This window comes from Globicephala melas, chromosome 16 (genome assembly GCF_963455315.2).
Source record: "Globicephala melas chromosome 16, mGloMel1.2, whole genome shotgun sequence".
Lineage (NCBI taxonomy): Eukaryota > Metazoa > Chordata > Mammalia > Artiodactyla > Delphinidae > Globicephala > Globicephala melas.
This window is the reverse complement of record NC_083329.1, coordinates 12,392,177-12,409,296: the sequence shown is the minus strand read 5'-3', so window position 1 is coordinate 12,409,296 and position 17,120 is coordinate 12,392,177. Positions and strand designations below refer to the sequence as shown.

Here is a 17,120-nt window from a genome sequence, read left to right as displayed (position 1 = left end):
AGAACTTGAATTTAAATCATCCTCTAAATACTACATTCTGTCCTTTTTAAAAACTGTGGTATTTAATCTGAAGGTACACAAAAATTAATCAATTGCTTTTATTATGTGACTGTGAAATATCAACTCTACTGTCTCCAATAAAGAACCAATAATTACTTTTATAACATTAAGATAAAGTCATTTGTGAAGACAGTATCTTTCTTGCACTTATGACTAATCCATTATAAACAAATGCCAATCTTAAAAACACAGCTCCAGAATAAGTGCAGTTACACTGAGTACAGATAAGAAAGTACAAGGAGCTCATTGGCTATGCTACACCAAGTGGATGAAAAGTAAAATTGATTTTATACTGGAGGTCTATATAAATAAATAAATAAAATCCTATCTTTTTTTTTCCTGTATGTATGCTTAGATTTCTTGTACAAACAACAGAATGCTCCATTTCATTCACTTCAGCAGGATGAACTCTTTAGAAAAAGACTGAAAAAAGATTTGATAATCAACTTCCAAATTTTATGCTTATTTTTTTCTATTTCCATCAATTTTCCAACATAGTTAACATGAACAGGAAAATCTTTCCAGTAAATTAAACAACTGAGGACTCAAGTGAAGTCTCAAAGGTCTTGAAGACTCTGGCAAGTCACATATATCCCATGTTGCTTTTGGTTTCCCACCTCTTCTTTGCTTCAAACCTAAAATGAAGAATATGAAAATCCCAATTTATTTCTAAATACTTTCCTGAAGTAACATGTTTACTAAGCGCCAAAGTAAAATAAACTTTAAAAGTTTTCACATACTCCATCAATTACAAAATAAACATCGAACAGGAGGAAGAAATGCCTCCATATTTATAATCTGATAAACATTCAGCAAAGATACAAAGAATAAAATGAATAACAATTACACACAAACTGGATTCACCAAATATATCACAGGATTTCTGTAATTCCTATGAATTTAGTAGAATTACTAATTTAAAAAATCTTGAACTCACCCCCAGGCAAGTTTCTTCTTTTTCCGAGCAACCTGTGAATTTTCAGCATCCTTTTTGGCTTTTACAAAGTTGTGGCAGGCAATCGCTTTGGCAATTTTTACACCAAGCTAAGAATTACACAGGAGGAAAAGTGAAAATAAATATTCTAGCTGATACAAGAATTACAGTGATACAAATACTCGAGAATTTGTGGGTATGAAACCCATGTCGGCGTTGCTTTAGACATGCTAAGAATAGAAATTCTTATGCTCGGCCCCCCAAACCACCGAATTACAACAAATACAAAGATGTAGCTAGCCCCTATTCTCCTAACCTCCCACAGACCTTTATCCCAACTGTACCAGCCTCCCAGTCTCCCAGATGGAACTCCTTCCCACACTAAGGCCCGTCGAGGGTCCACGAGGGCTGTGGATGAAGATCTTGAAGCGCTTTCAGCATTTCAGTAGGCCAGACAGGAATTTACCCCGATAAGGCTGCACAGGCTGACAGAGACATCCAGTTTCTTTGCTCTGGGCTAGAATTACAGAAACTCAGTATGGGTGTACCCGTTATCTCACGCTGATCAGAAGCTCAGATTGGCAGTCATAGATGTGATTAATAAAACACAGGAAAGCTAATTACTACTTCATAAACACAGTTTGTGTGATGGGCAATCGCTTGTCACTCACTGATAGAAAAAGGAATACAAGGGGTGCCAAGAGGCAAAGAGGCGGGGCACCAGGACCACAGTACCGAAGTGTTCCCTCTGCCAGTCGCCCGTGCGTGCATGCTCCCCCCTTGCACCCATCTGCCCCAGTGCTAGAAGGTTGAAGCAGAACAAAGCCTCCTCTCACCCCACCCCCGGAAGACTTCTCTAACTCAACCCAACGAAGTCTTTATTTCTTTATTTCTCTAGCCCTTCAGCTTCTGTGCCATAACCTATGGTACAGCTCTCTGGCCACAGAGCTGTTCCTCGGTGAGCGTCTCCAGGACAGGCATGGTAATCCCCTAGTTTTGGTGGGCTCTGATTTTAAAAATGCCCACCTATATGGATGGCTCAAAAGTATCTGTTAAGAACCCAGGTTAAACAACAAAGGCTAAAAATCTCTTCCTGGTATTTCTTTCCTTTTCTCTCTCTGTACACAGCCTACTGCATTTCAGTAGCCAGCAGACTTGTGGACAAGAGGCAAGGACCCAGAAGCTATTCTCAAGTCAAAGTATTACAGCCCAAGGTTTAGGGACCTGCTGGCCAACAGTGAGGCACGGCAGGCAGTCAGGGGCTCGTGTGGAAGGAGAGAAGCCGACTTAGGAAAGTGAGGTTTGACATGCCCGACACTCCTTTCAGCTCATCTTGGAGAACAGTTTCCTTTAGAATGAAACAAACAAGCAGTCATCAAGCACTGACCGGGGTTTATAAATGAGAACAAAAACAGATCTGATTTTTCAGTCTAGGAAAGAATACACATAAAGAAGGTAAGTAAACGGAAGCAATATGACAATCAAGCCGGCGTGCTGAGGTAGTCGACACCAAAAGGAAAGCCACTGAAGGAAGGAGGGTCGATTGTGGCTGTGAGCCCACCTGGGAAAGCAGACCAACTCGGAGCCTTCCTGACGCTCAAGCCAACACTAGCAGCAGCATCTTTTTTCACAAGGACGACATTCATTCAACCAATATCACGAGGGCACAAATGCATTATTTTGCCAGGCACTGTTGCAGGCGCTGCAGATACAGCTGTTAAAAAGAGGGCTTCGGGGGCAGGCGGGGGGGGGGGCAGCTGGGGAGAAGGGGTTGCCAGTTACATCTGACTGCTTCAATCCCGGACCTGTTCTTTTGGCTCTCTTTTCATTTCCAGTTCTTTATTACAGAAAAATTCATATAAGTCAACTATAAAAAAGGTTAAGAATCAAAGGGCTGTAGCATCATCGTCTAAGGAGAAAACGAAGCTCTGGAAGAATGCTCTGGAATCATTTATCACGAAGATGGATTTCCTATCAACTGAAACACCATTCACTTGTCATAAATGTAAAAACATCAAGTTACGCCTGTCTGGTTAGGCTAGTCAAAACTGCAGTAACAAACAAACCCCCAGATCTCAGTGGCTGAACTTTTATTTCGTGTTTCACTTAATGTCAGCTGTTACTGGCAGGTCTCTCCATCTTGTGGTGCCAACATCTCAGCACGTGGCTTTCAAGGCGCTGTGGCAGAGGAGGAGATGGCCAGAGGGTCTCACACTGGCTCCTTAATGCTTTAGTCCAGAAGCGACACACAGCGTTTCTGCTCAAAGCCGTCTGGTCAGAACTACTCACAATTCCACCTGGCTGCGAGGCGGCTGGCCACAGGGGTGCTGGGGGACACCAGGGGAACACTAAATGCACCTAATGAACTGTCTACTGTCATAACATGCAGCTTGCCGCCTGGGTTTAAGAGGTACACTGGGTCTCTCCACATTCGTGTAGGATATTTAGTCTCCTCTCTGTCCCCCACCTCCAAAAGATAAAACACAGAACTCAGTATTTGCCTATCTAATTATATTCCTATGTTTTAGACAGCATATGCGAATTTGAAATATGATATAGTTTTGCCAGGATCACCCCCTAACTAAAGTTCCACTCAGCTAGTTTATCTTATATTTAAATTGAGCCTATACTTTTGAGCATGAAACAAAAATGACCTGAACTATATTTGCCATGTACCATTAACCCCGTGACAAAATTATTTCCTAAAACTGTTGTAAATTAAGATGCAGCTTACAGTTTTAGCTTATTGAAATTTCCCAGTATGGATTTTCTGGTTTGGGGATAGACAAACCGAAGAGCATCTCAGTGTGTCTGGACATTGACCGTGGTCATGTGATTTAAATGGGGCCTCTTCAACATGGTCATATACTCTTACAATGTAAAAGATTTTAGTTTTCTAGCAACACGAAGGACAAACCCAGCACAATCAGCATCACAGTGAAGACTGAGAGCACATATGCCACAGAAGACATAGCACAAACTTGTTAAAAAGAATTCATTACAATGTAAGAAACATGTATTTACATGAGAGGGCTCCATCGCTTTGTAGACTAATTAAATATAGTAAATGATTAGGTACGTAGGCCATACGTTCAAGCAGACCTGTTTGTAGGAAAGGTATATTTTCTAACTGTATTTTGCCTGGGGTTAGGTTCAATGAAATGTTCTTTAACTGATGAACATTAAACAAGCCTGGTCTATGCATTTTACAGAAAGAATCTTTTAGCTTGTAATGATGATGAAAAGTCTTATCAATGTTGTGTCCTTCCCATGCTTAAAATGAATGTTTCACTTATTCCTGTGGAGAAAGTAAAAAGAATGGAAATATTTGGAAATATGGAAGGATCATGAGATCTTCTATAGAAGACACAGTTGAGAAGAAACATGTTTTCTCAGGCAAGATGACCAGCCCAAGTTCCAGAAGATAAAAGAATACCGTGCTATGTTTCCGTATTACAAACAAACAATATAGGCCCACAAGAATCCCCCTTCTGCTTCTCCAAAAAGAAAAATGCATCTTCGTGCCCAATGTAAACATCACAAAAGCTTGGTCAATGGTTTTTATATTAAAAAACTGTTTCAGGTCATCAGATAACTATAGCAACACAATGTGGGAAGAAATTTTTTTAACCAAACAAAAATATATACAGAATTTCTTGCATGTGTAGCCAAAGTATCAGCATTTTCCATATAGAACATCCAATATTTTGCTGCATTTTAATTAAGGTGTCTAAACATTATCACAAAGAACTGCAAATTGGTCAGAGCAAACGGTAAGGAAAATTAAGCTCTAAAGACTTTTTATCACCATATTTCAGGAACCAAGGGTGTAAAATGTTCTAATTTGGGATATATTAAAAGCCATAAAAGGTCTTTCAAAAAGATTAATGGTACTTTGCTTGGATTTAAGATAAGGGCTTTAGCTGGTTGGAAAAGCAGGGCCCTGGCTGGACCCTTGAGGCATTCATCTTTACAGCCACTTGGAAGATTTGTAAAAGCGTCTGCATAACCTCAAGCAAATGCACCCGGCGACATTTTTTTAATTCCTTTCAATTTTACAGGTTTAGCATGCGTAAATCATATTGGGTTGTAAAATAGATATAATGGCACATCTTGTAACACAGTAGAGATTTTTAAAAGACAAACTCGCAAAATAAAGTTCATTTTTCTTACTAAACCTTGCCCTACTGAAGTTTGCCGGTAATCATTTGAAGCATCTGATTCAAACAGCTTAATCTAGCATCACTGTATATCCATTTCATAAAATACTTTACTCACCTTTGAATTACTAGCTTGTAACAGATTTATGAAGTTTTCCTCCCTTCTGAACACTTTCAAGGCACTTATTTAAAAATACCAATTATCATACTTTAACTTTTGATGGAATAATAGGTCTCTATGAAAAAATATTTATGCCATTCTCTTTTGTTCTTTAATTAAATGAAAACAGATGTTTTCTGAAGTAAAGCGGAACCATTACTGGAGCACTTAAAGTGTTAAGGTCTTTAATTTCTATATCAGTTTGGTCGACAATTCATGATTGTCTTTACTCGAGCTCAACATTAATGTCAAGCAAGTTACCTAGGAGACGAAAGAGATCAAAGAGACAAAAACCCCTCCAATGTCTGATTAATCAAGCCTGCAAACAGCTTATTTCTTTTCGCCTGCATGCAAGTATGAAAATGAGATTCTGGGAGCCGAACATTGTGCAGATTTGTTCATTCTTATCAGAACAAAGCCAGCGGCAGCTTATTTCATGGATCATTGGCACTGTCATCAGTGCTACACAGAACGGGTGACAGCTCCTCATTTTGAGGCTTGAACAAAATTAGCAAAAAGTCGGCACAAATTAGCCTCTCATCTTTTTGGTAATATGACATTATTCATTTACTTTTTATCCAATTTTTAATTTTTTCCTTGTCAGCTATCCCTTTCTAGTGTCTCCTGCATGGCATCACAAAATGCCTTCTTAGAAACAAGCAGAGAAATAGCCAAAGTTGGAATAACATGCAAAGTTCAAAAAGCAAAGAAGAAAAAGCACTTCCAAGGACTGATGATGCTTTATTTTTTTTTTTTTAGTAACTTTCAAAACTTTGCAAAAATATTAACAGCTCAGAACACCATGCAGTTAAGGAGTTTTATGAAATCGCTAGTATATTTCAATAAAGAAGATGATGTGGCTAATGTATTTCACTCAAACCACAATTTAACATGGCAGGTGCTATAGTAAATTCAGGATGTCTCCACTCGGATTGGTACCTTTCTCTCCACGGTCATACCTGAGATGCCAAAGCTCTGAGGACAGCAAATAAGCTCTGCCATATCCAGTCATTTAAACACTGACTGTAAATCAAGTCTTTCTCTCTCTGTTAGAGGAAACAGCCCAATTTCACTGTCATCTTAAAATGTGCACACACAGGTTTGCATGTTTGTGTACTACTTACATCTATGTTGTGTGCACAACTGTACAAACACCTATTATTTATTTTTATACCTACAACTTCATTATCAGTTAAATCCAAATGGTTTTTATTTCAAAGCATAACCCAACAAACCCTGTTTTTAAAATACATTATAAGATATATTTGTATAGACATATTACATATATGTGTATGTATGTGTGTGTGTGTGTGTGTGTGTGTGTGTGTGTGTGTGTATGATTCACCTTGCAATTTATAAAAAAATTTTGTATTTGGTCCATGAGGTATGAGAAGATAGACTTTGATTCATATCCTCAACTCTGATTTCATAGCGGAATAGTTTATATAACACCTGGTTTAATGATAACTGTTAAGGCTTCAAATCATATGTAGATTACAGTATTCCAAAGCGGGGAGAAAAGATGTTATACTGTTGAAATCACTCCTGGATAGAGACATTTATATTCAAGCAACTTATTCCATTCATAAGGGAAAAAAGCATTAAAAAATTAACCATAAGCTGTTAGATGCTTTACACAGTCCCCATCAGAAAGACAGTTTTTTTAAAGAACTGTAGTACTGTTTTCAGCAATTTCTTTATCTCTGTTCTTCTAAGTAAGAAAGCTTATTAACAAGCTTTGAACTTAAAATCACATTTACAATAATGTGCCATCAACAGTTTTATAAGCTAATTAGAAAAAGATTAATTAATGACTGGCTGCTAATAAAATGGCAATCATGAAGAAAGAAACCATGGGTGCTAAGCTTCAACTACCACCAATTAAGAGCTAATTACAAACAAATTATATATGTGTTTTGCTGTGGGCTTTAATTTACTAAAATGGTTTTAATTAAAAGAGAAAACATGCTGATTAATTGAACTGCAGAAAAAATCTACAGTATAAACTGTGCTTTGTCTGTCTCTTTAATTAGACTTGTAACATCTGAATTTTTTTTTTAAGGTTTGTTAAAAGCACAGATAAACATAATTAAAAGAGAGTATAAGGAACACCATTCTAGGTGATCACCCAATCATTCCCCAGAGGTTAAAAGAAAATGCCCTCAGTGCAATGAGATCTAAAAAGCACACCTAGAAGCCTCAGAGGAAAACCCATCCCTCGGTACCATTTTTATTTTTCTCTTGAAGTTGGAGCATTTCTAAAATGCTCCAACTTCAAGGATGTATACCATTTTTTATAGGAAAGAACGTATCTTTAGGTTCCACGTAAAGGAATTCAACTAGGCCTTCCCTCACCTGGATAGGCATAGCAGATTTTCCATACGATGTGCTAATTGTTCATCTATATGAAATAACTGAGTTACTTTTAAGAACTAAGGAGAACAAGGCTTCAAAGAATTAAAATCACCATTTAAAGGTCCCGCATACTATGCACAGACTACAAAATGACACACAGCGGAACATCTAAATTAAAAAACCACTGAGAAATGACCAAAGTTAATGAAAGTGAGTCAGTTCTAGATGATCCTAAATGGAAGCACACACCCCTCCCACCCCTCCCTCCGCGGCAGGCAGAGCGCAGCCGGCTTCCCCAGGTGGCTGATCACTGCCAACTAACAAGAGCCTGTTCAGTGAGGGCTTTCTCTCCCGCGTGTCCTAGATTCTCTCCCAATGCTAATCAGTGAAATATACCACAAAGAAACTGGTCCTACACTCTGCTAACTGGAAAGAGAAAAAGAAAGAAAGAAAGAAAGAAAAAGTAAGGGATGGAAGTCAGCGTAGGAAAATTTCAAATAGGGGCATAAAACAAATTTTGCCAGAGTTTGCAGGCATTAGATGACTTTGTATGAAATAATATATTCTTCATATACACCCCTGGTACTAGCAAAAAAGGAAAGCTCCTTTCTGTAAAAATAAAATGTTGAAATGGAGATATTTAATTTTAAACTCTTAATATGTACAAATGAGTACTATTTAATGCATTTTTACTTTGTTTACCTTACCTTCAGTGGCTAGAAAACACAATAATTAAGAAAATAGAAAGCACCTGCCAGCCTTCATGGGTTCTAATGATAAATTCTTACAATAGCTAACTGGAATACATGTTCAGCTTCATACCTGAACAAATCGTTTTACCTTTGCAATCATGGCTGTTAAGATAGTTCTAAAACTGGTCACAAAAACAGGAAGAAAACAATTTTGCTCTCTGGAATACAGAATAAAGAGTTTAGAACCACAAGACTTGCTTCACTATAATGTCTTTCAATTTAGTCTTTTTTTTGTATGTGATGCAAACACTCTTCCTAAAATACCGAAGCTCTGAAAACAGCACTGATGAGAAGTAACTTCAAACTGATCAAGTTTGGCAGCATCTCTATCTCAAAAATGTAAACAAATGTTTCAATTCTGAACTCTAGATATGAGAATGCTCCAGGTACTTTTTGATGGATAAATCTGTCAAAATTGTACTATTTGGGGCAGGGTTTTTTTCTTTTTTGCGCGCGGGGTGGGGGGGGGGGCGGGCAGTGAATTCAAGCTCTTATTCCATCAGACAACATAGCATGTACATCGACATAAAATTAATAACCAAAATAACATTACAACATGAAGTATGTACCGATGTTTTCAAGGAATTAAGTTTAGCTGGTGCTGCCGAAGGCCATCCTATTTGAGTCACTTACAGAAAAGGCAACCTTTAAGGGCATGAGGTATACAAAGCGCAAACCAAATTCACAGGCCACCTCCCTTCCCCGCTCATTTCTGCCCTGACATTGTACAGCTATAATTGAAAGCAACAGACGTAGCTAACGTAGGTGTGACTCATTCGACGGGAGAAACTCACTGTCTGCTGCCAAACCACGCTGGTTTTTATCTACAGCAGGCTACCACGAAGACGCCTAGAGAAAAATTCTCTTTCCAAAATGGGAGATTCAGCTGAAGTGCAGCTTACTTTATTAAATCTAGGCTTTAGCACTTAATTTTGAGATGCTTGTTTCTCCTGGTTTCTACAAATTGGTATGATCTGGACTGTAACGAAGATGGTGTGCCAGAAAAGGCAAGCACCCAAGGACGGCATTTTCGAGGATCACTATCAATGAACGGAATGTCCTTCCAATTCAGGCCTGAGGTTAACAAGCTACGAATGTGCTCAGACACCTGTGTGCATGTGCGTGTGTGAATGTACACGTATGACATATATATATAAATAGTATTGTTTAAAAAAAGAACTTTTGTTTTCAAATTAGAACAGTTTCATCAGTATGACACAAACCCAAGTGTACTTTTCCACTTTAGCTCTCCTCCAAGACTGTTAACAACAAGGAAGGATTTAATCAACAGGACTTTTCCACTTTAGCTCTCCTCCAAGATTGTTAACAACAAAGAAGGATTTAATCAACAGGAGGGACAGTCCCAAAGCAACCACATTACTACACGGCAAAACCAAACTTGATAGCACAATCTAGCTTTCCAACATGTGAACTTGAGCCATCCCCCAAACCAGATTAAATACATCTTTAACGTCATCATTAATTTAAGGGAATATGATTCTGGAAAAATATGTGCTTGCTGTGTCATAATGCTAGTGCACTGACAGCTTTGTTCTGGCATGCCAGTTTGTTCTGTTTTGTTTTGCCCTGTTTTGAGGAACTGTTTTCAAGGCCCATTCTCAGACATGGCTCTTCTTTTGGCTTCATTTTTCTCAATACTGATGGCGCCCTATTGGTTTCACAGGCTTATAAATGTTAAACATCGAAAATTAGTTTCACTTATTATGGTTGGAAAAGGCTTTAAGAACTCTGGGGTCTGTGCCTCTGAGCAAAGGCTTTATCAGCAAGTCCCAGTCACTGCTTCTTAAAAAAAAGAAAACGGTACTGATTAAAAACCCATATACCTGATTTCCAAAAGGACACCTACCATGCACATATACATTTAATTCATAAAGGGTTTCTGCCCCAAACTCACAATTACTTACTTCGCAAAATCCCATCTTTCATATCCACAGTGATTCGCACCAAGGAGATAAACATGAGAAACTAAACCTCAAACTAAACTATTCATTCAAGAATTCCATCTTGATTACTTTAGTTATTCTTCGCGGGTGTTTAATTAACACGGCATCAGTATCTCTCCAATGTCTGTGTCTGACCAGCAAAAACTTTCCAGATGTCTTTCCACTTATACAAGTAAAAGAATAGGGCCCAAATTATTGTTTTTCCTTTTAATCAGAATTCTTTAACCCCACACTACATAAATTTCTTTTACTACAACAAAGCATTATACTTGTATGGAAGTAAAAAGAACAGTTGGGGAAAATGTTTACTATCCTTACAAGTGCTAAAAATAGTACAAATTCCTAAAGCAATCTCATTCATATGTCATGAAGTGTGACAGAAAATAACAACTCTTAAAATGGAAAATACCTGGCCAGTATTATGCAATTCCCATTTCTAAAATAGCAGTCTGACAAAACAAAACACAGAAACTTAATATTCTCAAAGGAAACACAGATTTCTGAGGCCTCGGAGGCATTACTTCTGTTCCCTCTGACAAGCAGCTTCCTGCGGCAGGGAAAGGAGAGCTCACGCGTGGCCACTGATGAGGCAGACAAGGAGGGAGTGAACATGCAACCCTGGTGGACACAAGGCCACTGCAACCCCAGCCCTCCCAGCGCATCACTTAGGGAAACTATATCCAATTCCCAATTGACCAGGTTACTGAGAGATTTAGTATAGATACATAAAAGATTCTAGAATCCGGTATCTCACTGAAGGCACATTTTAGATCTGATTTGCCAGGTAAAGATGAAAAGTACAATCAAATAATGTTTTCAAGATCTTACTGTAATAATAATTGTCTTGAGCAGGAAAACAATCAGCAGTGAATACTAAAACTAGCAAGTAAAGAACAGTGAGGAAAAGCATATTTACAGTCTCAAATCATCTCCCATCTCTCCATACGATACTCATAATTATATAGGGAAGAACAGTAACGTTATAGAGGGGAAACCTGGAGACACCACCTTACCCAAATAATCAAAGGAACATAAGCAATAAATTGGACAAATAGATATCACATGCCTCCTGACATCTTGCACTGAGAAGGACACAGTATCATGTCTGTGATCTTCCTGCCAAAAAATGCATAACCTGAATCTAATCATGAGGCAGCATCAAACAAACAAAAACTGAGGGGCATCCTACAACGTAAGTGGCCTCTACTCTCCAAAAATACTAAGGTCCTGAGAAACAAAGACAGACTGAGGAAACATTCCACATTAAAGAAGACTAAAAAGACATGACCAGAAAAAAGAAAATTTTCTTTTGCTATAAAGGAAATCAGTGACATATTTGGTAAATCTAAATAAGGTACATAAATTAGAAAGAATGGTAAAGCAAATGTTAACTGTTAACATTTTGCAAATTTTGCAACTTTCTGAAAGTTTGAAATTATTTCAAGATAAAAGATTTTTTTAAAAAAAATCAAAGTGTTCAACTCTTAAAATTTTAGCATTACTAACTTTACCTAAAAGGAACACAGTGCTGCAGTAAAGTAAATGCTTCTCTCTGAATTCCCCTGGCCTCTGGTATGGGTGCTAAAAAACAGAAAAAAGACAAAAAGAAAAATAGCCAGCCATGGATGGATCACGGGCAGCCCACATTCTAACGTTACAGACCAGGGCTGGCATTACTCTTTCTTCCTTTAGCAAGGCAAAGATCTGAGGAAACTTAGTGACTGAAGAAGCCACTACAATAACTAACAGCTAACACTGAAATCCTACTGAGTTTGTCGTACCATTCAACACACCATCAAATTCACTGCATTCAAATGTAATACCTGAATCTTTCTACTTGGAAAGAGAATAATAAAATGCTATTATACTCAATGAATGCTATAATCAATGAAATCAAAATATGGTTATTTTAAAGATGAAAAGAGCAATTTTCAAACTGAAAGCACAAGAATATCATAGGCTAGGAGGGATGAATGAATCTTACCAAAAAAAAAAAAAACCCTTTTTTAAAATCTCACATTTTTGAAAGGCCGCATAACTGCCATTTATGCTGCTTCTTACCTAGGTCCCAAACTCAAGCTCACAGCTTCCTAATTTTCTTTAGATTAGCCATTAATAAATGCACATACATATACATAAACATTATAAATGGAAGTATCAATATCTAATGTGACAACTGATTTTAAGGCTTAGGGGGAAAAAAAAGACAACCTGTGAATCCCTAAGCCTTGCTTCTGAACTGGTTTTCTCCCCTACATGAAAGTATAAATCCCACAAGATACTTGTGGCCAGCAACCAAAAAGAGAAAACAAACAAGCCAACATACAGCCACCAATGGTAGATGTTTTGACATCAGCGGATGTAAGAGTGGAATGGTGTTTCCATAGAAGAATTTACTGAAATAGTAATTTCACCACTAGTCTTAGTTTAGAAAAAATGTTCACAAAAATGTGAATAAGAAAGATCAGTGCACATGCCAAGAGTTTACACAGGTGACCGATGATATTCTCTATGTAATTAAACACCATGGAGTAGTTATAGTTTAAGAATGAGGCAAAGAAGGTAGGGATATATTAAAAAAGAAAGCTTTGATAGAGCTTTCTTCCTAGAAACTAGGACAAAAAAGATTTACAAAACAACGACAAAAAAACATATGCCAATTATGAGCTCTTTATGTGTGACTTTACCTAGCGATACCTGGCAGTCATTCCTAATTGGAGGAATATTCCTCCCAGAGGGTGCAAGTGAGAACCTTCTGATGCCTTGGTACTTGGAAAAAGAATATTCAATATACCTATTAGTTTTATACTATAGACTATAGGTTTTAAAAAAAAGGCTGAAAATTCTTTAGGGTTGAGGTAACTACTTAGAATATGCAGTAAGAAAGCATTCTGGGGAGCAAGGGTTAGGAACATGTTGAGAGGTGTGACATTAGAACACACGGCTGCCCTCAGGGAGAGTTAAACTGAGTTAAAGATGCAAATGGAAAAAGAAAGCTAGCCTTTTAATCATAACTGGCAAAAAGCTCTCTGAACTAGATGAAATCTAGGGGTTGAATATTAATCATGGATTATTTCCAGCACAAGATTTAGATCAGAATAATTTAATAACATTAAAGACAAAAATAAAACCCAGCATTTCGAAATAAAAGGTGGATTTAAGAGGGAAGAAAACGGAGAGAAAGGAAAATCTTAGGTCAAATATTTGAATACTGAACTTACTCATGATCACAGAAAGAACATACGCTCATTTTAGAAGATCTGGAAGCACAGAAGAGTGTCACCAGTTGGGCTGACTCACCTCTCGAGTAGCTAGCTGATTGCTGAGCTCCTCAGCCTTCTCAATGTTCCACTCTTCCACAGCCTGGTCTATGCTCTTTTCAAGGCCCGACTAGAAAGAAAAGAAACCTAAAAGTTAGAGGCAAGAAAGAAAGGCAAACATTTGCTAGTAAAGACTACGTCACAGGACCACACCAAACACATTACATATTTAGACTACTTAATTTTCACAATGATCGTATACGGTAGTTGGTACCACTCCCATTTACTGATGAGAAGGTGGTTCAGAGGTATTAAATAACTTAGCCAAGGTCAGGTCATTTCTTGAACTAAGAAAAAGGAGATGCAAATCCAAACTTCTGTGACCCTTAGGACTACGCTTTCCCTTAATAACAATATAATGCTAATGATAATAAGTTAGAAATTATGGCATGCTTATTATGTGGTACACCCTGTGCTTAGTACTATAAGAAAGCTCATTTAATCCACATAACAACTCAATGAAATTATACCGTTATCCTGTTTTGAACATGAGGAAACAGAAGCTTAGACTCACTAATTTGGCCAAGGTCACAGCGTCTGTAAATGTTAAAGCCACCATCACATGAATCTAGGTTTGCCCAGAGCCTGTATTCTAAACCACCATTTTCCTCTGCCTCTTTTCACTATGGCCTATTCCTGTAACTTGAGACTTTCATTCAACAGCCCCTCCTAGTCTCTGACGATGGGATGGGTACTAAGTTGGATATTAAACATGGGAAGAAAGTTATATATAAGAATGATTGTACTTTCCTATGGAAATGTTATTTACTAGTTGAAGATACTTCAGGAAATCACAATGAAAATTTTCATGGGATCACCAAACAGGCTGTGTAGGATACATCATACTTTATGGAAAGATGCTTCTTAGAGTTAAATAACTGAGTTTTAGCTTATGGAAATAGTTACTAAAGAAAATATAACTTTTTAAAAATAGGCTAATATATGCTTCTTAGAAGAAAATTTTATCCCAACGATGGCTTATCTAGTGTATCTTCCACATTTTCAGTTAATGGACTTCTCCCTCCTTGACCTAATAAAAGAAGTCCAGGGAATGTCTCTTCTAGCAGTATACTGCTTGATTATACCAGTCAACTAAGAGAAACTTTGCTCCCATGTAGCCTTTATTGAAACAAGATTTTAAAATTGCCCACACAAAATCTGCCTAAAACGATTTTTGGAAACAAAGACCAGCAAGGTTGTCACTGATGTCTGCGTTAAAGTGAAGACTGTTCCTTCTCACAATCCCTCATTCGACAACCCAAGGGCCTGGAGGATGATTAGGCTTCTTTTACTTGCTCCCGACTGGAGCCTGAGACTGGCGTTCAATAGCCTCTCAGAGCATGAGAGCCCAGGCCGTGCTGCTCTACTGTTCTTTTCCCATTCTGGTCCTGTGATCATCCATCAGTCTCCAGAAATTTCTCTTTTTTGTATTTCTGCAGAATTCTTCTCCTGATAGTCCAAACAACGTCCTGGACTCACTCTTCCAACATCCTTCATTTTCAGCGCCTGCTAAATAACACCCCACCCCAGAATCTATACTCAAGGCCAGGGATTCTCCAAGTGTGGTCTGTGTACCAGGTCAGGTCTGCGAGTGATGCCAGTCTAGGAACTGAGCTTGTGCCAGTGTGCAAATCAATTACATGACTACGCACAGGTTTGTCTAGCTGACTTTGTTTAGGGGAGGAAGGGTATGGGATGGGGACAACAAGACTTTCTCAAAGAAGGAAGTAGTACACTGAGTTACACTCAGGCACAAGTTCTTTATTTCCTGGAAGCCCAATACTTTGAATACGCTTGCTCTAGGCCATGTAAGAGCTTTACAATCTAGGATTCTCTCTAAACACAAGATTCTGTCCTTCCACTTACCCCAAGTCCTTGGAGCCAGTGAACCGGCCTTGTCTTCATTTGGAACCCCATACTCTGTCACCATCGTATTTATTCTCACAGTCCTTCAGCCCCTTCCTGGAGTCTCCTATCCTGCCTCTCTGGCCTGCAACCCATGATTAACCTTTTCAAACTAGACTCTAGGCCAAAAGTTCTCAAAGTCTGAGTCTGGACCAGCAGCATTAGCACTACTTGAGAACTTGTTAAAAATGCAAATTTGAATCAGAAACTCTGGGGTTGGGGCCCAGAAATTCATTGATTCTAACCAGGCTAGAGTTTGAGAACCACTGACCTAAGCAATACCTCAGGCAACTAAGCAACCTTCTCCAACATCACATCTTGTTTTGGTTGTTCCCAACCACTTGTTTCCACTACTTTAACATCTAGGTGTCCCAGCAAAGTCAGAGAAAATCAAATGACTCAATTCACTGGCTTTACTAAATGCTCCTTTTCAAACTCAGCTGGGTGGGCTCTCAGTTCTGCCCTTGAAAGTTCCCACATTCCTTTAAGAAGTTGTTGCACGTCTTTTTCATTTTTTCAAATACCCTCAACCCTACCTCCTTTTCAGCAGATTATAACTCTACCCCTACTTCAGGAGAGGCTGAGGTGGTGGGAGAGAGGGAAGAGGATAACCAAGGGTACGTATGTACTTTCTATAATCTTCCTCTCACCCGCTTCTCACTTACTCTGTTCTTCCATCCTTATTGCCTCCAAGAAAGAATCATCTCTCTTCCCAAGACTTATCCCACCTCCTGTGCTCATCATAATTCCACCTGCTTACACGTTATCCAGAACCCTTCTCTTTAAATTTTCTCCTCTCTCTTTTCTCCATCTTTCTCTCATCCTATAAATAAGCTTGTCCTCCCCAATCTGGACCAGGGGCTGGATGAGATGACACAGCTCACCTCCCTCAAACTGATTTCTTCTTATGTCGGTACTTCATCTCTCTCAAAAGCAGTATATCAGTTGTCCCGTGTCATCTCCCATTCTTCTCTATTCCTTCTGTCCTCATCATTCCTCTGAAACTGCTCCCTCTACAGCCATAAATGATACCATTTGTCCTCCCATCATCTCTTATGTCAACTACATCCTCATTCTTAAAACTATCTCCCCAAATGTCTATCTTAACTCTCCTCTGATGCCCCTTATCTCCTCCTGTTGTCCCCTAATTATAGCAGTCCTCAAGGTTCTGTGATTGGCCCCCTTTTCTTCTTACTCTTCCCTCTCCTCAGTATTATACTCGATCCTAGGCCTTCAATTATTTCTTATAAGCTGCTTTGTATCTCTAAATAATTCAAAACACTTGACCTCTCCCCTATACTAAGACCTGTGTCTCCAGCTGCTTGCTAGTCATCTTCATGTTGAAGGCCTTGCAGAGGCAGGGTCTTCCATGTTTATCATGTGGAAAAGCAAGCTCATCAATTCCTGCCCCGACTCTCCTTCAGGGGTGACCCCTAGTCACCCCGGGGAGAATCCTCCGTTATATTCAACGCCTCCAAGCCCTGGCTCTTATTTTCACTCTGCTTTTGTA

General features: G+C 38.6%; 1 protein-coding gene across 3 annotated transcripts in view; it reads right to left on the bottom strand.

Moving 5' to 3' along the window:
* Positions 1-494: 494 nt before the first annotated feature.
* Positions 495-17,120, bottom strand: part of FAM204A (family with sequence similarity 204 member A) — a 30,753-nt gene continuing 14,127 nt past the window's right edge. For all 3 annotated transcript variants that reach the window (XM_030839290.2, XM_030839289.2, XM_030839288.3), the window contains exons 6-8: positions 13,686-13,775; positions 998-1,104; positions 495-695 (exon numbers count right to left, since the gene is read on the bottom strand). In XM_030839290.2, coding sequence (XP_030695150.1) covers positions 644-695; positions 998-1,104; positions 13,686-13,775 — 249 coding nt within the window. In that variant the 3' untranslated portion in view covers positions 495-643. The remainder of the gene's footprint in view (positions 696-997; positions 1,105-13,685; positions 13,776-17,120) is intronic.